This window comes from Lygodium microphyllum, chromosome 5 (genome assembly GCF_053477565.2).
Source record: "Lygodium microphyllum isolate KBCC chromosome 5, Lygodium_microphyllum_v1.1.10, whole genome shotgun sequence".
NCBI classification, from domain to species: domain Eukaryota; kingdom Viridiplantae; phylum Streptophyta; class Polypodiopsida; order Schizaeales; family Lygodiaceae; genus Lygodium; species Lygodium microphyllum.
Window position 1 is genome coordinate 31,353,651 of NC_141139.1, and position 14,423 is coordinate 31,368,073.

At 40.7% G+C, this 14,423-nt stretch overlaps 1 protein-coding gene across 6 annotated transcripts in view; it reads right to left on the reverse strand.

The window, feature by feature from the left end:
• The window catches only part of B73 (molybdopterin biosynthesis CNX1 protein / molybdenum cofactor biosynthesis enzyme CNX1 (CNX1)), a 247,031-nt gene that overhangs the window by 47,515 nt on the left and 185,093 nt on the right, over window positions 1-14,423 (reverse strand). For all 6 annotated transcript variants that reach the window (XR_015690856.1, XR_015690858.1, XR_015690857.1 and 3 more), the window contains exons 8-9: window positions 13,836-13,940; window positions 13,341-13,661 (exon numbers count right to left, since the gene is read on the reverse strand). Coding sequence is in view for 2 of the 6 variants with exons in the window: in XM_087677661.1 (XP_087533787.1) it covers window positions 13,341-13,661; window positions 13,836-13,940 (426 nt within the window). In the remaining 4 variants the exon portion in view is untranslated. The remainder of the gene's footprint in view (window positions 1-13,340; window positions 13,662-13,835; window positions 13,941-14,423) is intronic.

A 14,423-nucleotide genomic window follows, 5' to 3' on the forward strand; every position in this document is an offset into this window, starting at 1 on the left:
CAAGATACATCCAACAGTGAGTTTCTGTCATGAAGGAAAAATACAACATTAATATTTGCACCTTGGATTAATTCCAGCCTTTGTAAATTTAGCCCTAGCCTATGTGTACATGTGTGAACAGCCCTTAAGTTTGGAAGAGGGTTAGAATAAAAGGGACTAGAGGCCAAAGGCAAGACATCTTTTGATCATTCAATAATCTTGGCTTTACCATTTTCTTGGAGCTAGCTTATTCTTAGCCTATGAAGCACTCAGCCATGGCCGTCATGTATTCTTGAATCCCCAACCATTAATACATGATGAGGATGTCTTGGTGTAATATATTTGTTAATACTTTGTTGTAGCTTAGTTAATTTTCAATTTCTGTTAGATTTCATTCCATGGTTGATTGCTTTCATTACATTGGTATCAGAGCCATAGCTTAGATCCTTGCAGAAGTCATTTTCAAGTACTAGATTCAGTTTCCTAGCTAGAGAGAGCAAACCATAGTTAGAAATTTGAGTGACAGGACTTGATAGGACATGAAGGATTCAAACCGGAGTTACATGTGAAAGTCTGCTACAAACAGGGATGAAGATGGTGATTCTTAGCATTAATAATGGAAGAAATGGAGGGCTCCAGCCAAAATAGCAGGACGTGATCAAGATTTGAGCCAAAAACTGGGGTAAGTGGACAAACTAATGGTTACAGGACATTTTGACTGTGGTTACTTTTGAGAAGGAAGGGTTTCTTCTTCTCTTTCCTCATTCCTTCAAGCTGCCATACAAACTGCCATGGACATTTCTTCTCAGATCTTCTTCCCACGACCTCTAATGCTCAAATGGCTTATGTAAGAGTGTAGTATGGGTCTTAAGCTACCTATGAAGTACCTACATGCCTCATATCCACCACGTTTTCATCACGTGATGTAAGAGGATGTACAGCAGCAGTTTGCGCTGTTTTTACAGCCCCCCTCCCCCTTCGTGATCAGCAAACGTGAGGCAACCAGAGCTTGTACTCTTCATGGGATGATTAAATGGAGTGCAACTATGAGTATACATCATCTTCTACTTGATCTTTCACTCCTTTTGGAAGATGGGAGCTTTCTCAAACCCTAGGTATGGAGTTTTATGACAGTTTTGGACAGCACTCAAATTTCTCAGATTTCTTCATCAAGATCAAAGGGTTTTTGCTCTATTATACTCCCTGAGGCTTCTACATACATCCTAGTACCAACATTGATTGATCTTGAAGCTTGAAGCTTTGATGGAGCTTGGATATGGAGATTGCAAACTCTATGTATAACAGTTTGGGACAGCATTAAAGATTCCTGAAATTTTTAAAGCAATTCATGGGGCTTTTGTGGGCAAAGCATCTCTGAAGCTTCCTCAACCATTTCCCCTCAAGAATCCATCAACATTGGACCGACATTGAAGAGATTGAAGCCAATGGAGGTCTAGGTGTTCAATGGACAGCATGAAGCTTTTATGCCATTAAATTTTGGAATTCCCTCTCAAATTTCGGGATCTCTTGGACACATTGAAGCCCTCTATTACCTATTGCAACCTACTTCAAGTAGAGAAGGTAATTGGTCTTCATCAACCCTCATTTGGAGCATTCATGGAGTCATGGAGCTTTCATGGGATTAATGAAGCTGAAGCTTATCAAGGAAGGGATTATCCTTGAATATTGAAGATCTCTTGGACTGATTTTAGACGGATTATCAAGCTCAGCTCACCTATGTCAAGCATTATGGATTGAAGGTCATTCCATCAACAATGCTCTTCTCCAATCAATTAAATGAGGTACTCTAATCACTCTTAATTTCTCTTTCCATCCAATTGCTGATCTCATTTCCAATTGCTGAAGAGAAATAAGAGGATTAATGAAGCTTTCATTCATAGCTTAATGCATTACATGAAGCCTATAGGTTATGTCAGTCATTGTCTTTGCTAGACCTTTTCAATTTACTGAAATGGCCATCTCTAAATGTCTCAAACTCTTCCAAAATGAATGAGCATTACCCATCTACTTTCATTCACTGAAATCAGTAATTTCTTGAGCTTCATTACTCAATCTTTATTGCCTAACCCTGACATGAAATTGATTGCCTATTTTGCCTCTTGATCATAAGAAAATCATTACCCAATTGGTAAGTGAGAAAAGCTTTGTAAGCAGTGAGTCACTGCTGAGGTAAATACCTCTCCATTTCTCATTTACATTTCAGCCTTTTCAATTCCAATCTTGCATATCATGAAAAGGGCAAATGAAAGGCAATTGTATTTCCTTCCTATTCCATGCATATCATACTGATTTTTAGAGCTAGAATTCACTTGCCATGTACCTGCCCACGAGGAAAAGTGGATCCCGGGCGAGTCAGTAGGACAAAAGAGAGGTGACCCTCCCCTACCGACGAGGACCCTGAAGGGGAGCGCAACCCGGCCCGAGAGGGAACTTTGCAAACCCCTCGGGTCTCGGATCCCACGTATTTTCAAGTTTAGGTACAGGTACAAATCTCAAAGGCACTTGAAATCAGCCTACAGCATGAGTTATGGGCAGTGAGTTCTTGAGATATTGGCAAATGTATGGTATGGCAAATGTATGAAGACATATGGCTACAGTAAAATGTATGCATCCTATGGTAAAGACACTATGGTTCAGCATTAAAGTTTGGAACAGAGTATGTATACATACCCTCATTAAAGATTGCAGTCTACATTGAGTTAGACAGCCATTTTACTGGTTACAGAGGTCATTTTCAGTATGGGCAGACGTATGAGACTCTCCTACAGGGTTATGAAGTTGGTACATGCTTGGTATTGATGGTACAAGCCATTAATTGACTAGAACAGGGTATTCACTGCCTGCAGGAATTTTCAGACAGCAACAGAAAATCCCTTACAGAAATTTCTGTACTCATCCATTTTCTGCACTTGATAGATCGTGGGATAGAGGGCTCTTCAAGCTTTGAACAGAGCCAGAGACCTCGTAATTTGGAGCTCTAGAAGTAAAGATAATCAAGTTTTTCTACTGCAGGAAATTCAGGACAGAAATCAACCCATGGCTAGGAATAAGAAGAGAGACCCTGTTTTGGATACTATCAATGAAGAATTGAAGGAATATCAACAGGAAAGGGATGAACATCAACAGGAAAGGGGTGAACATGACACTTCTCAAGATACCATTTACCGAATGCATTATGAGAATGATGAGGTCGATGCAAGTTCCACCCACTCCCCTACCAATCAACCCATAGAGACGTCTCATATCTTAATGAATTCAAACAGTTTTCAACAATTGTCAAATGACATAAAGGATATGAAATCAGGTTTCGAGGGTATGAGGTTGGGTATTGACAAGCTTGTAGCACTTCTTGGTGAGAAAATGTTGCCTACAGCTGGTCTTAATATCCCACATCCTCATAGGGCTGAAGAAACACCTAAACCACTTACTCCTAAGGTGGTAGGTCAATTTGAAGTTGGAGAGTCATCTAAAGCTAAGGATTTTGTTCAACCCACTTCACTTCAGCCACAATTCCATCAACAAAAGAGTCACTTTCAGCCACATGGGCAGGATCTTCAAGAAAGAGTGCAAACAAACTCAAAGCATGATGAAGACATCCATGGGTGCAACTCTTTCTACAAGCAATTTTACCCTCGAGCAAATGTTGGTGGCTATGAGCAAGGGCATGTTAATTCAGCCCCAAACTCTTATGGGCAGCCACATGGACATGTGAATTCAGCCCCAAATGCTTTTGGACAGCCACAACATAATTAATCTACTCAAGTGCAGCCCAATAGGCCAAGTCCCATGTTAAATCATGGTTGGAATCAGCAAAATAATGGGCAGCAACCACCTTTCAACTCACCTATGCATGGACAACCTCCCAATGTGAGCAACACATACTTTCAGCCTCAAGGACATTGTTTCCAGCCACAAAGTCATGGTATGCATTATGGACAGCAAACTCCTTATGCGCAAGGGCATGGAAATAATGAATATCCTAGGCAAGGACCTTTTGGCAATTCTTTTGGGCCACAACACCATAGTGGGCAGTAGCACCCTAATGGACAACCTCCTCAATACGAGAGAGAGTACAAGGAGAAAATAATTATCTCAAACTTCAAGGGAGAGAACCCTTCACCCACGGAGTTGGAGGAGTGGTTTGACAAGTTAGAGATGTATTTTTCCCTTTACCCAAGGCCTGAGAATGCCAAAGTAAAATTTGCAGCTCTTCATCTAGAAGGCTATGCTCACACTTGGTGGAGATATATGGCGAGGATGGGACATGACTTCTTGTCTTGGGATGCATTGAAAAATGCTATGATTGAAGTCTTTGTTTCTCCTATTGAAAAAGAGCGGTTAGAGAAAAAGTGGTATGCACTTGAGCAACGTGGTCTCTCGGTTAGAGAGTACTCAAATCAGTTTTTGAACCTCTCGATGTATGTTCATGGGGTTTCCGATAGTGCCAAGTTGAATAAATACATATTTGGTTTGGAACCTATTCTTTCTTCTGAAGTTGGAGCCATGAATCCTACATCCCTACAAGCTGCCATTCAATTGGCTGAACGTTATGGGCAGAAATACAAGGGTTTTCAGCCAAAAACAGGGCATTCTTTTCAGCCTACGCAGTTCCCAAGGACATCAGGCCATTATGGGCATGCTAAAACTGATTTTCAGCATATTGGGAAGCCATCAAATACTTTCAGCAATACCTACAGCAAGATACCCACTTTTCCTACTGTGTTTGGGTCAAAACAAAGCAGTAATTTCAGACCTAATGCTGAAAATGGATTTGATGAAAAGAGGACTGATATAAATGCCAAAACTTCAGCCCCTACTCAAGGCAAACATGTATCGAATGACAAGCTTAAAGATATGTATGCTAAAGGTCTATGCTACAAATGTGGAGAGAAATGGTCACCCGATCATAAGTCCAAATGCAAGGCCAAAAATATGAAGATTAGCATGATCATCGAGGATGATTTCGATGTTGAATCTATTGAAGGAAGCTCAGCTTGATGTCACAACAACTCAAGAAGAGGCGCATGAAAATGAAGAGAATGGCCATGATGAGTTCTATGATCCGATGGATGGGTTTCCTTTCGACCCGGGTGGTCATTATTTGGATGATTCATGGACTGATTTACATCCATCGCTATGTGCCATATCAAGTGATGCATGGAGTGGTTCAAGAGGGGATAATACCCTACGCCTTAAAGGTCAAATCAAGGGAAGGACCGCTCATATACTCATAGATACGGGAAGTACACATAGCTTCATTAATGCTAAGTCACTCAATGGGCTGAAATTGAATACGCATGAAATGCCTATATCACTCAAAATCCAAGTGGCAAATGGAAATTTTGAGATGAGCAATCAATGCTGTCCAAATGTACCTATCACCCTTTCCCCATTGTGCACTACATCAGTGAGCCTAATTGCATTAGAAATGGGTCCCATTGATATAATACTTGGCTGCAACTGGCTGAAATCGTTGGGCAGATTTACCATGGATCTCAACAACATGGAAATGGAGTTTAAATGGTGTGGACAACAAGTAACACTACATGGAGCTGAAAAGAAAAGAATGGAGATGATCAGCCCCAAGAAAGTTAAGAAAGAGATAAATGCAAAGGCATGTATGTTCACCATTCTTCTTTCCAAGATTGAAGAGGATCAGCCCTCTTCTCCTGCCAACAATATGGACCCATGTCTTTGTAATTTGCTGAAAGAATATGATGATATTTTTCAGCCACCTACCTCTCTTCCTCCCAAAAGAGAAGTAGATCATCCCATTGACTTGCTGCCCAATACAAAGCCCATCAACAAACCACCATATCGCCTCTCCAAAGTGGAAAGAGAAGAGATAGAACGCCAAGTCAAAGAGCTTTTGGAAATGGGTCTCATTAAGGCAAGCCAATCACCTTTTGCTTCTCCAGTCCTTCTTGTGAAGAAGAAAGATGGCTCCTTTCGAATGTGCATTGATTACCGCGATCTCAACAAGGTCACTATCAAGAATAGGTATCCAATACCTAGAATAGATGATCTCTTAGATGAATTGAAGGATGCCAAGGTGTTCTCCAAAATTGACTTGAGATCAAGATATCATCAAATACGCATGAAGGAAGGGGATGAATTCAAAACAGCCTTCAGGACGGAGAGGGGTCTTTATCAGTTCATGGTTATGCCTTTTGGGTTATCAAATGCTCCAGCCACATTCCAGTCTCTCATGAATAAGATACTTCAGCCATTGCTCTTTAAAACAGTTTTGGTATTCTTTGATGACATTTTGATCTATAGCAAGAATAAAGAAGACTATTTGCAGCATGTAAAAGAGGTCTTTGACATATTGAGGATACACAAACAGTTTGCCAAGGCCACTAAATGCTCTTTTATGACAAAGGAAGTGGAGTACTTGGGTCATATAGTGGGAGAAGATGGAATCAAAGTGGATCTTAAGAAGGTTCAGTGCGTCAAAGAATGGCCTACACCAACCAATGCCACTTCATTAAGAGGTTTCCTTGGTTTGTCATCCTTTTACCGACGGTTTATGAAGAACTATGCTCATGTTGCAGCTCCTCTTACCGATCGGCTGAAAAAGGAGGCCTTCTTTTGGGATGAGATCGCTGACAAGAGCTTTAATGAGCTGAAAGAATTGCTTGTTTCAGCACCCATACTAGTTTGCCCTGACTTCTCCAAGACTTTTATCATTTATGCAGATGCCAGTGGTAGAGGTTTGGGAGCAGTTTTGGTACAGGAGCATGGTGTCATTGCATTTGAGAGCAGAAAATTTGATGACAAAGAGAGAGAGATGCATGTTTATGAGCAGGAGATGCTTGCTATTTTACATGCAATCAAGAAATGGCACCACTACCTCTATGGGACACACTTCAAAGTCAAAAGCGATCATAGGGTCTTGAGATATTTTCTCTCGCAGCCCAATCTTTCTCCCAAGCAAAAGAGATGGTTGGCCACTTTGCAATCATATGATTTTGAAATATCATACATGGCTGGCAAGGATAATGTGGTGGCTGATGCGTTATCAAGAATGTGGGCATGCAGTCTATCTACTGTGTCTATCATCTATAAGGATTGGATTGAAGACATTCAAGAGGAATATGTGCTTGATGAGCATGCTGGCCATATTTTACAGAAATTACAGCAAGGGTGTGATGCTGAATTTCCTAATTTTAAAGTGCATAATGGCCTCTTATGGTTTAAGGGTAAAGTGTACTTGATTCCTAGTAGTAAATTCAAGCTGAAAGTGCTTCAAGAGATGCATTCATCGCCAATGGCTGGTCACTTGGGCCTTTTCAAGACGTTTGATAGAGTTCATCAAAGCTTCTATTGGAAAGGTCTATGGAAAGATGTTAAAGAGTATGTATCTCAGTGCTTGGAGTGTCAGCAAAATAAGGATTCCACTCTATTACCAGCTGGCTTACTTCAGCCTTTACCCATACCTACGGGCAAATGGACAGATATTTCCATGGATTTCATAACGGGATTGCCTACTACCAGTCATGGATGGAATAGTATCTATGTGGTAGTTGATAGATTGACCAAATCAGCCCACTTTATCCCAACTAAAGTCCAATATTCAGCAAGGCAAGTCGCCGAGCAATTTATGGAAGGTGTGTTCAAACTACATGGTATGCCTATGAGAATAGTATCAGACCGTGATTCGAAGTTTATGGGCAACTTCTGGAAAAGTCTATTCTCCTCTATGGGTACTTTCCTCACTCCTAGCACGGCCTATCACCCTCAGACTGATGGGCAAACGGAGAGAGTTAATCATTGGGTGGAAGTGTACCTTAGGCATTATTGTCATGACACACAAGCTTCATGGGATCGTTGGATCCACCTTGCTGAATTTTGCTATAATAACACGCATCACATGAGCATTGGGATGTCTCCGTTTGAAGCTCTTTATGGGTATAAAGTCCAACTTCCATTAGTTTTATTCCATGAAGACATCAACCCACAAGCAAAGGAAGAGTTGGAAAGAATGGAGTTGCTCATGAGGCAATGCAAGGACAGCATAAGGAAAGCACAAGACGTAATGAAGGTCTATGCTGATGAGAAAAGAAGACATTTAGACTTCAAGGTTGGAGATTGGGTATTTCTCAAAGTGCCCAAGACGCATTATGCTTCATTAAAGGGTGGGAATAACAAGCTTGCTCATAGGTTTTATGGGCCATATTTGATTTTGGACAAAATTGGAGAGCTTGCTTATAAACTTCAGCTACCATCCTCCACTAAAATACATGATGTATTCCATATTTCACAGCTGAAGAAGTATGTTGGGCCCGATGTACAAGTATTGGAAGAGTTACCACCATTGGATGAGGCAGGACTGATCATATATGAATCTGAAAGCATTATTGGAAAGAGAGAGAAAGTTCTCAGAAATCGTACTCTCATTGAGTATCTCATTAAGTGGAAGAATTTGCCCATTGAAGAGTCTTCTTGGCAACCATCCACTTATGTCAGTAACTTTCCTTGGTTATTACAGGATGATATATGATGCAGTATGCAGTGACTGTGCAGAGACAGCTTGCTGTATGAAATTTCTGCAGACAATAAAACTGTCCTGACTTCATCAAAATTTGATTCTGATGTTATGGGGTGATGCTTGGGAGTGTATACTTCGTTTCTACACCTCATACGCCTCATTTGGACCAATATATCAAAAGTTATGGCAGTTTTAGTGAATCAGCCCTGTTTGGACAGCAGTCAGTTTTCTCACAGTTTGGCATGCAAAAGGTCTTCTTTTCATGGACAGTGCTTTCTTATCATTTGGAAGATGAATGGGCATGATTACTATCATCCTTGACTTGGATTTAGGCCATTACTTCTTGGTTTTGAGGACAAAACCATCTTCAGGACGGGATGGTTTGTCATGAAGGAAAAATACAACATTAATATTTGCACCTTGGATTAATTCCAGCCTTTGTAAATTTAGCCCTAGCCTATGTGTACATGTGTGAACAGCCCTTAAGTTTGGAAGAGGGTTAGAATAAAAGAGACTAGAGGCCAAAGGCAAGACATATTTTGATCATTCAATAATCTTGGCTTTACCATTTTCTTGGAGCTAGCTTCTTCTTAGCCTATGAAGCACTCAGCCATGGCCGTCATGTATTCTTGAATCCCCAACCATTAATACATGATGAGGATGTCTTGGTGCAATATATTTGTTAATACTTTGTTGTAGCTTAGTTAATTTTCAATTTCTGTTAGATTTCATTCCATGGTTGATTGCTTTCATTACAGTTTCTAGGGTCAAGAAGGTAGCAAGAACTGTCAAACAAATAACCTGTCAGGCAAGAGACATCTCATAGGTCCAGAACTCATGCATGTAATGGGTCTCGGGGTAAGAGAAGAGACTAAGCACAAGCACAATTGATAGAGCAAGAAGCTCAATACATAACCATCCAAGATACATACAAAACTAACAAACTTGTGACAAAGATAGGTGCCTGCCTCAATAGTCGTATCAAATCAACCCACTACAGGCAAACTGCAGACATAAAGCTCTCAAGAGAGTAAATGCATGCAACTGTCCCACAAGCTCAAGCTCATCTATAAATAAGACTCTGTGTACATCCGAATATACCAAGAGGCTTCCATTGGAAGTAAAATCACATATAAAGAGAGCAAGCAATGCTCTAATACATCAAATACATAGCATCAGACATGCCAAATCCCAGTAGGGTACATCCGGAGCATAAATCCCAAGCTACCTCAGACCCGTAAAGCATAAGCCTAAAAGCATTCAAAGAGCATGTAACTCACAAACAAATGTAATGCCCAGTAGATCCAAAATACTCAAATACATTTGAAGATGAAGCTCCAAGTAACTGTCAAGCATGGGCAAACCATGTGACCAAAGCATAAATGCAAGAGGCCTAAATGTCAAGCAGTGACAATAGGCATAGACCGGTCCAAAGCATGCCAATTGAAGCCAAATGCTAGTGAAGAACAACCAAGTTGGAGCTTAATACAAGCTCAAAAGCATTCCGGAACCAAAGACAAGCTCGATGTCGTACCCCGAAGGTCAATACTTCATTGCATATCCCAAAGACAGCCCAAAACCAAGAGGCATAACCAAACATGAGATAATAGGCTTTAGCCCACTGTGGTACAACAGTGATTTACTGTTCAAAACTGAGTATTTTCAGCAAGAAAATCAGTCCAAAATGATGGCATAACATGTGCCTTGCATCCCCCAAACAATCGGGCATCAATAGGTACCAAATCGGTTAAGTAGAAGTGCCCAAACAAGCATAGCATTAGATGGCAATGTTACTTCTGCATAACATGACTGTGGGACTGCTGTAAACAGTCCTGGGAATGTACATATCAGACCCAAAACTGACGCCAATGATCAAGGAGGCTTCAACTGAAGTTAGAGACCATTGCCAAGTGCATTGCCAAGCCCAAAGAAGCATGACATAGCCATCAATGAGGAGTAGATGAGCTGCTGTAGTGTGCTGTCCAGAACAACCAAAAAATGGCGTAAATTTGCTGATTCCTTCTTCTGCTCCTGTGCATCCACATGGCCTCAATGGTAGTGGTTGGAGGTTCCGGGGGGTGCCCAGGGAGGCCCACAACAAGCCTCAAGTGCCCAAATGCAAGAGGGAGCAAGATCAAAGCTCCAAGGTATTGGGATATAAAGGCCCGGTGACCTTCGTGTATATAGTACACGCACACTGTACATGTGAATGCACCCTTTACGTGCCCTTGGTATAAATACATTTTATTCTTAGTGTAAATTGTGGGATTATAGTATTCTCTGACCAGCTCATAGAGAACCCATCACATACTATATTGGATATACATGGTAGTATATGTGCTAGTGTATCAAAAGCATGTAAGAAATGTTTTGCCACTAGCCCATCCTATCCTGAGCCCTTCCATTCTTTAATTCACAAATCACATCTCTAACCATTTTTTAGGTGAAGAAAAACAATTGTTTTGGCTTACAAGCATGTGGTGGTGAGAGTGTGTGTATTAGTTAAAGTTTGAGCAAGTGGCTTGGAGGCCAAAGCCCATCTTCTTCTAATACATTCTTTCTCTTCTTCGCCTATTGCTTCCATAGCTTAGAGGGTGAGTAGATATTGAGAGAGATTGAGTGACTAGTTGAAGAAGCTCTTCTCCATACTTTTTTCCTCTTCCTCTACATTTCCTCTCATTGTTTGAGCTATTGCAATCGTATTAGAGCAAAGGAGAGGCGAAAGAGGATCGAGGAGCACCAAATGAATCATAAGGTCACCAATCCATCTTTGATAGCATCTAGACTATAATGTGGCAGACAAGTAGGTAAGTCTACTACACTCTCTCGAGTTATTTGTTTTTCATTCTTGCACTGGGAGTGCCAGAAGAGAGCATGATGACTTGAAGTTTGGAGCACAAGCCAACAAGGCGAGAGAGAGTTGAGCCACAAGTGCATTGAGCTCTTGAAAAAATAAGAGTCTCCATCCAATGTCCCACAATTTGAGCTCTCATAGCGGCCAGCAAAATAGATACAAGTTGAACTATTGGCTCAAAGTAGTGGGACAAAAGCTTCTTCAAGGGCTTTTGATAGCCAAGATTTGTATTCTTTACTTACATTCTTCTTGGCTGCCAACATGATATTCTACAAACTAGGAGCCGAATGAAACATAACGTGTTTTGGTTTGGTAATGAAGATCTGTATTTTCTGGTTGCCAAAGTGAATGTTTTGCAAACTAGGAGGGAGGCAAAATGTCAACTGTTTTTAGCAAACACTAAACTAGATGGTAAAATACTAGATTGTCAAGAAATGACTATTGAGAAAGCAAACCAAAGAGACACTAGGGTTTGCAAGGAGAAACATAGAGTGTGTACGACAAACACTAATAGAGAAGAGAAACTCATTAAACACAGAAGAAGATGATGATGAAGCATTGAATCATGATAAGTGAATAGAACTAATATAGCGGCGCAAAAACTCTAAAGATAATTGCATTGTCCTATCTGATATAGGCAGCAGCACATGAAAGGAATCTGCACAGTGAAGGGAGCCAAACACAGTCCTCCAAGCAATAGGATGTCGAAGTAATTTGAAGATGGAAGGATAATTGTTAAGGGAGCGAACAACAATCCTTAGATGCTGTTGGATTCGAAGAAAAGTGTCATCCGCCATGAATGCATACTCTAGAAGATGAGGATCAATAGGATGGTTTGGCAGATGAGGAAATCCAACCCCTGATGGAGCAGCAACTACAAAAACACAAGTATTCGAGGTAGCACATGCCCATCAAAGCCGTCGCAAACGCCATGGAGGTGTCAATCTACGGAACACAACCTCAAAGGCTAATGCGAGGTGGAAAGCACTATCACTAGGTAGAGAAGAGAATCTGCAACCAAAAACACATGTACAGTCCAATGCTAGATGGTGGAGATAATTGCAAAATGGAGGAAGAGAATCCACAACCCAAAACACAGCCTAGAAGGTGTGGATGATAGGGCACTTGGTGCAGAGAGAGATGTAGACCACAAACTGCAATATCCTCCGGGTGGGGTGTGAGCAACAATCCATAGGAAGAGAGTGACACAATGTCGGAAGGAATGAATATGGGATGGGTGAATGAATGGGTGGAATCAATGCTGTATATATAGGCATAGATTGTCTAGAGTATCGCCCACTGAAGTCTCTCAGGTGGTGCTCCAACTCTCTCGGCCTAGAAAGCCTTGTTGGAGCTGTAAATGGAAACTAAAATAGGAATGGAGGGGAAAATATACTGAATGACTTGGTTTCTCAACATAGACAATGTGTGTTCTTGACTTGTATACATCACATAGATACATGATTGCATAGGCATAACCTTGTACATATAGCAAGCACTTATGTGTTGCATCTCCAACTGTTTGAAGTTATTGCCTTGTTTACATGTTTTTCAAATTCCCTGGCATCACTGTAGATAACCTTAGAGGTGGCACTTGCAAGACAAGCCATTCACAAGGACACAATGATCTAGATAGAGGAGGGCTGTAATGTCCTCACCTGTCTGCCACTGATCACATGAATGTGTATGCCTTGAAATACAAGAAAACCTGTGTCTGATATTTGGAAGGCTTTAAGTTGAGAGTATATTGTATTTTAATGGTGTACAAAATCCCAACTGCCACTCTGCATTCTTTTCTATACACTGATAATAGCATTTTTTTTCTATACACTGATACCTATTTGCCACTCTGCATTATTTTCTATAAATTGTACTTACATGCTATCTCTCTCTGTATGGACAATGTAAATGTTTTTAAAATTCTTTTCAACTGCCTTTGAATTATAAGGAAAAACAATAGTGTTTGATTAACATAGATACCAGGTAAAATATCACCTGCGATCAGTCCCTTGGCCTGATGCAACAGTGTCACTAACTGTTAAGATAGCCACTTTATTTCCAATTTCTGTATCCATATGCTGTTTTGATGCAGTTTGTTTTTCATTGCTCCCCTTGAGACATTCTGATGCTTGTTTTACTCGTTGCGGTGGGGTAGCATCACCTTGTATGGTTGAAAAATCAGCAATAAGAACTGCAGAAACAATACTACCCGGAGTGATAAACCCTGTCCCCTGAGGAAGCTCTAGTAATGCATTTGTTGACTTCATGCTTAGCAACCGACTGCTGACTTGTTTACCAGTGCTCCTTGCAACAAAGCTGACAAGAGAAGTTACAAATTGAATGTGTGCCATCTGCTGATATTAGAAGATATTAATAAGAACAAGCAATGATTTATCTTTATGAAATAATGGGTTGCTTTAGGTGAAGCCATATCACAGGATGGACTAAACAATATTGCAGGGGTGGAGTAAAGCTTAGAAATAACTTTACCAGGGATAACTGTCTACAGTGTCTCCATTCCAATAAATAAGGCAACGATGATACTCAGGCCTTTCAGGATCCAGCTTCATTAGTTGTTCAACTTTTGCTTGAACTCTGCATGTCGCACTTTAGCACATCAGTTGCTTACAACAGAAAGCTCTAAATGCACCCTTTAAATTATTTTCTTGTCTTGAGAATTCATAGTCTCAAGCCTATGAGCAAGTAGAGATGCAAGTGGATGGAACTGTGAAGCTGGTGGTGCCGTAGAAAGCAGAGCTTATGCACATGCAAAAGAGCTGTTTTCTTGGGCTGTAGACTGGAAACCAGAAACCCAACTTGAACTGCCCTCTCCTGATCAATTTCAAATACCCAGTTTTTAGACTGGCATTATTTTGGAATTAAGAATAACAACAAACTACCTCTAGATTTACACATCCTAAATTTTCAGAACTCAGTCAACTCATAGAATCAAAACCTCAGTTTTCAGCCTTCAGTATATCTCCGCTTTTCTTCAGAGCAGAGAGAATTCTAGTAGTGATGTGTGGTACAGACGTGCGAGAGAGAGAGAGAGAGAGAGAGAGAGAGAGAGAGAGAGAG